The sequence below is a fragment of the Elgaria multicarinata genome, chromosome 11 (genome assembly GCF_023053635.1).
Source record: "Elgaria multicarinata webbii isolate HBS135686 ecotype San Diego chromosome 11, rElgMul1.1.pri, whole genome shotgun sequence".
NCBI classification, from domain to species: Eukaryota; Metazoa; Chordata; class Lepidosauria; order Squamata; family Anguidae; genus Elgaria; species Elgaria multicarinata.
Genome location: NC_086181.1, coordinates 8,069,340 through 8,082,269, shown reverse-complemented (window position 1 = coordinate 8,082,269; position 12,930 = coordinate 8,069,340). Strand labels below are relative to the sequence as shown.

General features: G+C 44.4%; 1 protein-coding gene across 1 annotated transcript; it reads left to right on the top strand.

Annotated features, from left to right (window-relative positions):
• Positions 1-1,007: 1,007 nt before the first annotated feature.
• On the top strand, positions 1,008-11,882 carry LOC134406848 (keratin, type I cytoskeletal 12-like). The gene is made up of 8 exons (XM_063138450.1): positions 1,008-1,556; positions 4,975-5,057; positions 6,564-6,720; positions 7,555-7,716; positions 7,821-7,946; positions 10,069-10,286; positions 10,432-10,484; positions 11,782-11,882. Exons 1-8 carry the CDS (start codon positions 1,008-1,010, stop codon positions 11,880-11,882), a joined length of 1,449 nt encoding a protein of 482 aa, XP_062994520.1.
• The last annotated feature ends 1,048 nt before the right edge of the window (positions 11,883-12,930 follow it).

Genomic DNA, 12,930 nt, shown 5'->3' with positions numbered 1-12,930 from the left:
TTTTAAAAACCACAAGGGGGCAACTTCCCTGCCACCAAAAACAAACAAACAAACAAACACCCAGCCTAATGAAGACTGAGCGATGATGATGATGATTTACATTTATATCCCGCCTCTTTTCCTCCAAGGCACCCGAGGCAGCATACATAATCCTTCTCCTCTCCATTTTATCTTCACAACAACAACCCTGTGAGGTAGGTTGTGACTGAGAGTCTGTGACTGGCCCAAAGTCACCCAGTGGGCTTCTATGGCCAAGTGGGGACTAGAACTCGGATCCCCTGACTCCCAGTCCGACACCTTAGCCACTACACCACACTGGCTCTCTGTTGGAGGGGGAAATGAAAATCCAGATGGGGAATGGATTCCCTGGAAAAAGCCATTGCTGGTTGAACCCCTGAACAGGAGCATTCCACACTGCAGGATTTTGAAGTCCTGCTTGAAAAGTCCCACTGTGTGTGTCTGTGTGTGTGTGTGTGTGACGTACAACAATGCAAATACAGCTGAGAAACAAGGTGCGGGGGAGAGAAGTACTTTCATTTTTCACAATCCAAACCCATAAGGAGAAATATTATTAGATAAAGGAATGTTTATTTTTTTTAAAAAAAAATCAAGTGTACAGAAGAAATGAAGATAAATAATGTTAGAAATTAGAGGAAAGGTGGGCTGTTAGGGCAAAATATATTCCTCCTTCAGTGCAGCAGATGGATTACTTCCAAACTTATCTCCACTCCACTCCACCCACTCCACCCTGTTAGCAGCACAAATACCAAGAGGGCACTGAGTTTCCACACCAATAGACAACGTTGCGGTTTTTTGCACACAGCATCGAACTTGTTCAGGAGATAAGTGACTGGGCAAAACGATGAAAACGTGTTGCCTAAGGAGGCGTGGACTTCAACAATCCAACACTCCTTTTGTTTCATATATAAAGCCAAAACCTACAGCAAAGTTTTTCTGCTTCACCCCATCCCCACAGCAGGTTCGGAGCAAGGTCCTTTGGACACACCATGGCTCTCTCCATGCGAGCATCTACAGGACCCCGTCAGTTCTCTTCCCGGAGTGGCTATGGTGGAGGTTCTGTTAGGCTGTCCAGTTCCAGTAGTGTAGGAAGCTTTGGGGGAGGATTTGGTGGTGGGTCTCTGCTCAACTTTGGCAGTAGTGGTGGTGGTGGATATGGTGGAGGACTGGGCAGTGGATATGGCGGAGGGTTAGGCGGTGGGTATGGCGGAGGCTTCGGAGGGGGCTTTGGCGGAGGTTCGAGTGCTGGCTTCGGAGGGGGCTTTGGCGGAGGTTCAGGGGTTGGCTTCGGAGGGGGCTTTGGGGTTGGTGGCGGAGAAGGCAGCCTTTTAGCAGGCACCGAAAAAGAAACCATGCAGAATCTGAATGATCGTCTGGCCGCCTACCTGGACAAGGTGCGATCTCTGGAGGAAGCCAATACTGAGCTGGAACAGAAGATCCGTGAGTGGTATGAGAAAAATGGCCCAGGGGCTGGTGGTGCAGGGGCTGGCCGAGATTACAGTAAATACTACCCCATGATTGAAGATCTCAAGAACAAGGTAAATGCTCATGAGATCACTGCACTTCTTTACAAATTGAATTCCTCTCAACGATAATGTCATGAATCCCATGCTGAAGCAGCTTGATAATAATTCATATTTTACAATACTGTGATCTGAAATGATCTTTTGCTGTAGATTTTTTTATAATACAGTAGTGTAGATAAGATCCCTTTAGTGGCCATAAACACACCTCATCTTAATAAAAGGAAATTAGATTAATTGTCCTGTTCGTCCCAATAAAAGTCAGATGTGTTAGAGAGACGTGGGTTAGCATCTGGTAGGAGTGGATTCAAGTCACACCTGAGCCATGGACTCGATGCAGTGGAAAAGTCATACTCTGAATCTCATTCATAAAATGGGAATCAAAGTGACCTCCTCTAGGGGGGATCTACACTACTACTTTTAAAGCGCTTTAAAGCACTTTGAAAACGTTTTGAAAACTGTATATGCAGTGTGTTCTGGGCCCCAACAGTTGTCAAAACTGTTATAAAGCACTTTAAAGCAGTAGTGTAGATCCCCCCAGATTGGGCCATTTTGGACTCTAACAAAAACAAAAAAGGAGAAATTGAGACAACTATAATCAGTAGGCATGTGCTCCACTCTGATTAGAACCGGAGAATCAGAAGCGAATTGGCCTGCTCCGCCTTGCCCAGAGGCGGAGTAGAAGCGGACCGCGGACCCCTAGAAGCAAAGCGAAGAGAAGCACCCATTTTCGGAGCGATCCTCTTTCCGCGGACCGATCCGATCGCCATTTTAAAACATTTCGCCCATAGGATTGCATTGAGGAAAAGAAAAGGGGATAACTGTGTTGTTTTTGAAGCTATCTTTCTGAAACTTCTTGTGCTTAGAGAGTCATGGCTGGGGGTCATTTTGAGCCTACTCTCAGCTCTCTGCATGGTGCGGTTCGCTTGCTAAAAAAATTTAAAAAGTAGGGTAAAGGCGGGGAAAATATTACCTTTTCGATTGCTGAGGGGCAGAGTCAACTCCCGGTCATGATCACATGATCCCAAAGTTGGAGGAGGCGATAGGCAAAATGGGTAACTTGGGATTCTGGGAAACTTCTCTTTCTACTCTGAACGGAGTTTTCCCAGTGTTTTTTTAAAACAGTAGCTCCACCAAATGCACAAACACAACCTGAAATCATACTAACAGATAGGAAACACACAGCAGTGCTACCCACCCTAACTTTGGGGAACAACTGAATACATGTGGTGCAAGGGGATGAGCTCCCCTAGGGCATGTGGACGTGCCCTCACTCTCCTGTACTTGGAGGGCCATCAGAGCCCTCCAAAGAGTAACCCAGTGAAGCAATGCCTATCATGAGTTGAAGTGAGCGTTTGCTTCTTAAAGACTTGTACCTAGACAGGACCAGTCAAATTGGCAGATGCTTCCCCCTTTGGGCACGTCCACACACACCCCTCTGGTAAAAGACAGATATAGCCTTTTTTAAAAAGTCCTTCTTGTTGTTTATTCAGCAACACTGCTGCTTTTAAGTCCACCCCTCCTTTGTTTATTTATTTATTTATTTATTTATTCCATTTTATATGCATTACTGGCTTATCCTTGGTTCACTTCCTTATGCCCCCAGAAATGTCTGCTGCCTGCCTGCCTTCCCTCCCTCTTCCCCTGCCCGCCTCGCAGGGATGGTTTGTGTCTGGCTTTGACTCAGGGGAGAAGTCCTTCCTGCACTCAATTAGACTTTTGGAAGTTCTAATCCATTTTTCAAGTGTGGAAGAAGATTCATATTTAGGTTGATCTCTACTCCCCAATTCATGGCATCTTGGGATTTCCTTTGAAATGGACCCATTGAGCTGTCTGCAGGTTTAAGCTCCGCCAAAAATCAGGGGATGATGGGATTGCCTTGTACCTTGGCATGATTGTGGGTCTAGATGGCATCTGTGAGTGTGCCCACTTCCCTTTTTTTAATCTGTCCAAATGCCATGTCCATGTCTGCAAATGGGGTGCCTGATATTCATAAATTCCCCAAAAATCAGGGAATGATGGGACTGCCTTGAGTCTTGGCATGCATGTGTATCCCTGGATAAGCTATCATGGTGGTGAGTTTGAGGTTTCTAACGTGCAAATTGACGGAGCTATCGAAAGTGGTGTGAATGGGGTGCCTGATTTTCATAAATTCCCCAAAAATCAGGGGATGATGGGACTGCCTTGAGTCTTGGCATGCATCTGTATTCCTGGATAAGCTATCATGGTGGTGAGTTTGAGGTTTCTAACGTGCAAATTGACAAAGCTATCGAAAGGGGTGTGAATGGGGTGCCCGATTTTCATAAATTCCCCAAAAATCAGGGGATGATGGGACTGCCTTGAGACTTGGCATGCATGTGTATCCCTGGATAAGCTATCATCGTGGTGAGTTTGAGGTTTCTAACATGCAAATTGACGGAGCTATCGAAAGGGGTATGAATGGGGTGCCTGATTTTCATAAATTCTCCAAAAATCAGGGGATGATGGGATTGTCTTGAGTCTTGGCGTGCGTGTGTATACATCCATGAGGTGTCATGGTGCCAAACTTGAGGTTTCTAACTTTAACAGAAAAAAAGTTGTATACTTTTTTAGCTTAATGCAAGCCTATGGGGGGGAAACGGAGCTCCGATCTGGATCCGGAGCTCCGCAGCGGAGCGGAGCGGACATAGGCGGAGCGGGGGTGGAGCGAAGCGGCCCGATCCACAAATCGCAGATCTGGAAGAGAAGCGGAGCGGGGGGTCCGTGCACACCCCTAATAATCAGCTAAAATGTATCCAGGCTGCAATTTATGTGCACTTACTTAGGAATAAATTCAAATCAACAATGTTGGATTTCCTTCTGAGAAACATACATAGGACCAGGCTGTAAGGTTATTTTGCATTTATAAAGAGGCCTTTTTTCCTACACAATTTGAAAATATACTTGACAGTAACTATCAGTTTCTATATTCTGGCATAACTTTGATTAATTCAGCAAAATGGTTTTCCACCAACACCATCTGAGAATTAAGACTAAATCAAAACCTGCAGTTTAGCTTAAAATCTAGTGTATTTACAATTAGGGTAAGTGCTGGTCAGTGATATAACATGATGAGATGAAACCAAACCTGTATCTGCTGCTTTAAAGGCATTGCTGTATCAATGTATCAGATGTCCATTTATCATCACTGGATGTAAGGAAGGGTACCATTTCAAGAAAGAACAAGTGAGATTCAGTGCATAAACCTATACATATCTACTCAGGATGTTAAGTCCCATTAAGCTGGGAGTATAGCCTCAAAAATTTCAAGGTACCTGTTAAATATCCTTTTGCGGGGGTAACACTTGCCTTAATTTGTATGTATTTAATTTTGAACTATTAATGAAGCTGGAGTGAAAAAAACAGCTATCAGAGCAGAGCCATATTCTCTAGAAATATTCTCCTTCTTTTCTAGATCATCAATGCAACTATTGAAAATGCTCGGATAGTTCTTCAAATTGACAATGCAAGGCTGGCAGCTGATGATTTCAGGCTGAAGTAAGTAGATTGTTTTAATGAAGAAAACTGATAAATCAGATATATTTAAAACTTCATCCCTGTTTATTTGATCATTAATCATCACCATATCACAGCTTACTTAATGGTAGCCTGCTAGTTCAGACAACTGAATTGCCCTTTCTCATTACATATATCCTCTCCATAATATCAGACTGTGCATGCCAGAATGCTTAAATCCATCAACGGCCATATCCTGGAATTTCACTACGTACCTTTCGGAGAACATGACTGCAGCATCCCATCCCCATCCATTGTAGCCTTCATGGCCCCTTGAAAAGCTGTTCCTCCAGAATAATATGGGATATGGCTTGGAGCGTGCAGTAGGCAGTTGTGGGGAATTAACGAAAAATGGGTGCCTTGCCTTGTGGAAGCAGGACAGTTTTCTACTAGTGCAAAGCCACCACTGGATGTAACCCAACACCTTACATCCTAACTAGACTTTCACAAATAGAAGGGCTCCTTCGATTCATAATTATGACCGAGACCCAGAGAAGGATCCTGCCAGCAGGAAAAGGGGATGCCATTTTCACTTATTTCCCTTCCCCCACATTGCAGAGCATCACCCAACCCTCCACAACAGATTTTGGAGGAGGCACAATGGAGTGCAGGGAAAAGAAGGTATCAATGAATGTTGCTTCTTCTCCTTCCATTGCCAGACGCATCATTCAGGAGATGCTTTTTAGAAGCTCCTCCTCGCATGCAAATCCCCCTCTTGCTCCTTCGTGTGGGGACAACTCCACAGGAGCACAAACGCAGGGGTTAGAGGGCTTGTGGCACCAATGCGCCATCGTCAAGATAGCCCCGTGGTGTTTGACAAGAAGTAAAGTACCACTAGAAGGTAAGGAAGGAGGGAGAGTATAAAGATATAAGGAGAAAGATAAGAGGACACAACATGAAGGCATTTAGCAACTAAGTTTCAATTCAGTAGAATCAAATGGGGCAAACACAGGACAAACTGAAGAAGAGGAATATGGTAGGGTGACCCTATGGAAAGGAGGACAGGGCTCCTGTATCTTTAACAGTTGCATAGAAAAGGGAATTTCAGCAGGTGTCATTTGTATGTAAGGAGAACCTGGCAAAATTCCCTCTTCCTCACAACAGTTAAAGGTGCAGGAGCTATACTAGAGTGACCAGATTTAAAAGAGGGCAGGGCTCCTGCAGCTTTCACTGTTGTGATGAAGAGGGAATTTCACCAGGTTCTCCATATATACAAATGACACCTGCTGACATTCCCTTTTCTATGCAACTGTTAAAGATACAGGAGCCCTGTCCTCCTTTTCATAGGGTCACCCTAGAATATGGGTAAAATGAGAAACAAGAAAAAATAAAGGAGCTGCAGAGTTAAACATAGAGAATGGGTGAAGATCAGAAATAAAAAAGGCAGAGCAAAAGCATTACATTCATAAGAGGTTGCTTATTTAACAGTTTGTTTATTAGGTCGAGACATTGGTCTTGTTCAAAGTCCTACATTTGAATTCTTTTTAGGTTTGAGAATGAACTGGTTCTTCGCCAGAGTGTGGAAGCAGACATTAATGGCCTGCGCAGAGTCCTGGATGAGCTGACCTTGACCAGAGCTGACCTAGAGATGCAAATTGAAAGCTTAAATGAGGAACTGGCCTACCTCAAGAAGAACCATGAGGAAGTATGCAAAGTTGTATTTCAATTCTTTTACTTTTTCCACCACCTATTTTCTTTCCTACAGTCTATCTCAGCCTTCCTTAATTTGGTATCCTCTAGATGTATTGGGCTTATCCCAAGGCAGCACTGGCTGAAGATATTAGCAGTTACAGTCCAACACATCTGGACAACGCCAGGTTGGGAAGGTTGTTCTGTGTGAACCATGAGTTAGCATGTTATCTGCACCCGGGACATTTCCCACGAGGTGGCTTGTTAACTGTGCAGTGTGGCTTGTTAACCACTCTGAACAACTCAACAACAAACCATGAGTTCTTAAGGTGGCTTGTTCGAGGAAAAATAAGCCACACTGCATGGTTAAGAAGCCACCTTGCAGAAAATATCCTGGGTTCAGACAACGCACTAACCCACAGTTCAACAAACAATCCACAATTCAACAACAGCCCACACTCATCCACTGAATGTGAGGCCTTAGCTAGACCTAAAGTTTATCCCGGGATCATCCCAGGGTCGTCCCTGCCTGCTCCCAGGATATCCTGTGTGTCATTTACATGAACAGGGACGACCCCGGGACGATCCTGGGATAAACCTTAGGTCTAGCTAAGGCCTGAGTTAGCATGTTGTGCGAACCCAGTTGATGTGAATATACTTGGCTGCCACAAGAAATATGAAGAGGTGCTTAATATTAGTATAAAAAGTTCCTTAAATCCTAAACGGTATACATATTATTCAAGCCTCCAAGTCAAAGCAGGCTCATAAAAACCTTTTAAATGACATGCCAGGCTATTTGTTGTGAGTGTCATTTTGTCAACAGTTCCTTGTTCCTCTGTCGTCTTCCTAGGAACTCCTTGGATTGCAAGGCAATGCCACCGGGCAAGTCAGTGTAGAAATGGATGCTGTGCCAGGGGTTGATTTGACCAAACTTCTGAATGACATGAGAGCACAGTATGAGGCCGTTGCGGAACAACATCGGAAAGAGGCTGAAGCCTGGTTCAACGAAAAGGTGAGCATCTTGAAAAGAGATTCCTCATGCAGATAAAACCACTAAAAATGTGTGAAGCTGGGTGAGGCCCTTTTCTTCACCCATTCCGGCTTTTGTTATTTCAGAGTGGGGAACTGAAAAGAGAGATCTCTTCAAATACCGAGCAGCTTCAGTCAGGAAAGAGTGAGATCACAGACCTGAGACGGACTTTGCAAAGCCTGGAAATTGAACTGCAGTCTCAACTTGCTATGGTATGGTGACTGCCCGCTGGGACCAAAGAAACTCTAACAATATTTACAGAGTTGTCCTGGGGGTGGGGGGAACCAGCACTTCCTAAGCCCTGGCCTGGTTGGGGAGGTGGGTTTTCTACCTTTATTCCCCACCACAGAGAGTTTTCGTTTTCCTTTATTTCCCTCCGATGGGAGGGAGGGAAATTAACTATGCCAGCTAAAGGGACTGGCATAGATCCTAGCCCTTGTTTTGAGCATGCTGGGGGAATGAGGGGGGGGATAAGAACCCATGGATCCAGGCCTGCCCGAGACAACCATTCCTGACCCCACGGCCATCAGAGTAGCAACATCAGAGTTTTCCATCTCTGAGCCAGGGAGGTCCAAAGTGGAGAGGGAAGTCCACTCCACAGCACCCTATTGCCCTTCAGCACTCTCCCTTATGGAGCACAGGATTGCTCCCTTCGGGTATTTATACATTTTGCAGAAATCACCTTAGAACAACACACTGGGGCACAGCAAGGAGAGGGGTGGAGGTTTGCAATTACTTATGACTCCAGGGAACACATGGTAAGATGATTCAGTGGCAGTGAAAGAAGCCTGGTCCAAGAGAAAGACATCAAGTCAGATTGTTGGCTCAAGGATGACAGCTGAGCGAATTAGCGTGATCCATCCAGGCACCAGTCTCGGCAGTGAATTGAATTCTGTGGTTGAGTGGACTGAAGGCAGGTTGGTATCTGATGGCATTGTCCATGGTCCAGGGGAAATATTCATGCAGGCCTACCTTACAGGGGCTAGTGGATTACAGAAATGATGTTCCACTATCAAAATTTTTAGACTGTAAACTCCAAGGGCAGAGACTGTATAACATGGTGGGACAATGCAAAAACTTAAATCAGAAAAATCAAATAAAAATAATAATCACGGGAGAATAGGATGTCGAGCCAGATAAATGGAGAGGAGCAAGTATTGCTCAGTCACAGAGCAAAGTATTGCTCAGTCACAGAGCGACCAGAAATGAGTGTTGTCTGCTTCCTAACAGCAAATAGTTTAGAAAAGGCTCCTGTCAATCATAAGGTCACACTATGAGCCAACGAGGACCTTACAAATACTAAAATCAACAGTTAAAGTTCTTGCCATTTTCCAGGCTCCCTGAGGGCCAGGCCAAGCATTATATGCAAAGCATTTCCCCCCTGCAGAGTTTCAAACACATTTTGGGAAAGGGGCATTTGTAGCACAGAAACAGCAGGTGGGGAAAGGGTTAATCACTTCATCCCTGCCAGATGCTCTCTGGCTCTTGTTCACCCCCTCTGGAAATGGCTTTTCTTCTTCAGAAGACATAGTTAGCTACATCTGAGTAACATATCACAGAATCATAGAATAGTAGAGTTGGAAGGGGCCTAGAAGGCCATCGAGTCCAACCCCCTGCTCAATGCAGGAATCCACCCTAAAGAATCCCTGACAGATGGTTGTCCAGCTGCCTCTTGAAGGCCTCTAGTGTGGGAGAGCCCACCACCTCCCTAGGTAACTAGTTCAATTGTCATAACAGTCAGGAAGTTTTTCCTAATGTCCAGCCAGAATCTCCTTTAACTTGAGCCCTTTATTCCATGTCCTGCACTCTGAGATGATTGAGAAGAGATCCTGGCCCTCCTCTGTGTGACAAACTTTCAAGTATTTGAAGAGTGCTATCCTGTCTCCCCACAGCCTTCTCTTCTCCAGGCTAAACATGCCCAGTTCTTTCAGTCTCTCTTCATAGGGCCTTGTTTCCAGACCCCTGATCATCCTCGTTGCCCTCCTCTGAACCCCCTCCAGCTTGGCTGCATCCTTCTTGAAGTGTGGTGCCCTTTTTGACAGCTCCCATGTTTCTGATAGATAAGCTAGACAGACAGATATAATTTTAAGTATTTGTTGGTCACCTTTCAGGGCAAAGCCCTTGCAAAGTTGCTTACCTAAAAGTACATCCAAAAAATCCATTAAATAATACAAAATCACAATTTCAATAAAAACACAATAATTTAAAACAGCAGCTAAAAATACATATTTCAGTCCAGCCGACCATCTATATAAATGTAACCACCTGAGATGTCAGTATGTCATGTTTTTTGCTTCAGTTTTTGTATATAAACATCTCTGTCTCTCAACACAGAAAAAATCTCTTGAAGACACTCTAGCAGAAACTGAAGCCGGCTACTGTGCCCAACTCTCACAAATGCAGCTTCAAATTGGAAACATGGAATCCCAGCTTTTCCAAGTCCGAGCAGACATGGAACGGCAAAATGCTGAATATCAGCACCTCCTGGATATCAAGACCCGTCTGGAGATGGAGATTGAAACTTACCGCCGACTCCTAGATGGCGAGATTGGGTAGGAGAAACAGCGGAATGTGGGTTTTTTTTAGAAGTGTTAGTTGTCCCTTGGCGGGATGACAGTTGTCTGTGAATCTGAAACAAACAGTTCTCTCTTTGCTGCACCTAATTCTGGTCCTAACATTTCTCCAATCTCTTTGCAGCTCATTTGAAAGTGCTTCTGTGGCAAGTGTCAAATCAGTGGATTCCAGTCGCGGTAAGCCAACCTGAGTATTACTGTTATATAAGTAGGTCTGCAACAAAATGTTGCAGTGTGGAGTGTTCCTGCTCAGAATCCAGCCAACCAGAAATGCTCCTTTTCAGAATACTCCATTGTGTTCCCCCTCCCCACCCCCAGTTTTCCATTCCTTCACTCAACAGTCAGCCAGAGTTCTATTCAGCATGTTCAGACCTCATTAGACTGTTTTTCTTTTTTTTTGAGGGGGGTGTCCTCTGCCTTAAGGATTTCTTTTTTCCTAAAGTATTTTTGTACTTCTGTAAACTTTCTGGTTTCCCTGAGCCTGCAGTTACCTCCTTCTTGGCCGCATAAGAATCCGTGGTTGGAGAATGAGTTTACAATTAAGCAACCTTTCCCAATCTTGGGTCTCCTGGTATTGTTGGACTACAACCTCCATCATCCCCAGCCACTGTAGCTGATGGTCAAGGATGATGGGCATTGTAGACTAAGGTTGATTAAAACCAAAGTTAAGGACCTTAAAAAGTACAAAATGTAATACAAAGCAAATTAAAATTGACAAAGTCCTCTTTTTCTAATGGCCGGCCGCGTTGCGACCAGAAGGAAAGACTAGTATTTAGAAAGGTGAGAATAGTGGCGTATCTCTCAAGCCTTCAGTCCTCTGTTAAGAGTTTAGTCAATGCATTCCGTTAACCATTTTGTGGTTAAGCAGCATGGTTTAGCGTGTTGTCTGAACGGGGCCTATATCATGTACTTCTGAATGTAGTTACTGTACCCGGAGAACTAGGCCTTTGTCTGTCCAGGCTCATATCACACGATACATCCATTGGGCCCTGTCTACACACAGTCTTCGGGGCGGCGAAAGAGCCACCCGGGTTGGAGAGCTCGGCGGAAGAGCTCTCCAACCCGGGTGGCTCTTTCACCGGCAGCAGGAGGAGGCCGGCGGGGAGTTGGGCAAGGACTCACCAGAGAAGCCGCCGAGCCCTGGGAACTTTTCGCCGCCGCCTCTTCCTCTGTCTCTTCTGACCAGGTAGCTACACTAGGAGTTTCGGGGCGCCCTGAAGCGCTTTCAGGGCGCCCAGAAGACTGTGTGTAGACGGGGCCTCTGTTTCTGAAGGATCACAATACATTTTACTCTTTTTTTAACATCTTAATGTACTAGGGTGAAAACATTCACTTAAAAAGTATTTTGATTCAGCATATCTAAACTGAACACTGGTCTATATGGGAAATATGTTTATTAATTTATTTATCGCATTTCTATACAGCCCAACAACCAAAGCTCTCTTTCATGAACCTCCATTGTTTTCCTATTTAGATCCAAACAAAACTAGAAAGGTCAAGACTATCGTCGAAGAAGTAGTGGACGGCAAGGTAGTTTCATCCCAAGTTAAGGAAGTTGAAGAGAAAATATTATGAAAAGGGGAATGTCAACGATTCATTCTGCAAAGTCAAGAAATTATTCGACTTACTTCATTCTCTCCTTTTCTGTCTTAGCTATGAAATGTTACAGAAGTAAAGATGCATTTGGAATTTCACTTTAGCTAAATGATTCAATAAACACTCTATTTCAGCATACAAGGTCTATTGTTTACAAGTCAATCATACGCTTAATGGCTGCAATATGCAAAAGGTATAATGACCACTCATTGCTATTCTATGTAGTTTTCTCGAATCACCCATAAAGAATCATAGAATAGCAGAGTTGGAAGGGGCCTACAAGACCATCGAGTCCAACCCCCTGCTCAATGCAGGAATCCACCCTAAAGCATCCCTGAGAGATGGTTGTCCAGCTGCCTCTTGAAGGCCTCTAGTGTGGGACAGCCCACAACCTCCCTAGGTAACTGATTCCATTGTCGTACTGCTCTAACAGTCAGGAAGTTTTTCCTGATGTCCAGCTGGAATCTGGCTTTCTTTAACTTGAGCCCATTATTCCGTGTCCTGCACTCTGGGAGGATCGAGAAGAGATTCTGGCCCTCCTCTGTGTGACAACCTTTTAAGTATTAAGTTAACAGGCTTTTACTATACCAGAGCCAGTGTGGTATAGTGGCTAAGGTGTTGGACTGGGAGTTGGGAGATCCCGGTTCTAGACCCCACTTGGCCATGGAAACCCACTGGGTGACTTTGGGCCAGTCACAGACTCTCAGCCCAACCTACCTCACAGGGTTGTTGTTATGAGGATAACATGGAGAGGAGGAAGATTATGTACGCCACCTTGGGTTCCTTGGAGGAAAAAAGGTGGGATATAAATGTAATAAATAAATAAATAAAATAAATACTCAGAAGATAATATTGTGGTGATGTATCTTCACTTGAAATGACAAGGGAAATCGATCCATGCCAGAGAATGTCAACAGCAGAAAGACAATACTAATAAATGCCAATATTTGTATAAATGCAAAAAGCAGATAGGAGAAAATAATTATTTTTATGGTGTCTAATGGCAAGGCACTGTAGAAAGATTTTA

Coding starts and splice junctions, on each gene's coding strand:
- LOC134406848 (XM_063138450.1), top strand. CDS start 1,008: ATGGCTCTCTCCATGCGAGCATCTACAGGACCCCGTCAGTTCTCTTCC. Junction 5,058..6,563: donor GCTGATGATTTCAGGCTGAA/GTAAGTAGATTG, acceptor AATTCTTTTTAG/GTTTGAGAATGAACTGGTTC. Junction 10,287..10,431: donor CTCCTAGATGGCGAGATTGG/GTAGGAGAAACA, acceptor ATCTCTTTGCAG/CTCATTTGAAAGTGCTTCTG.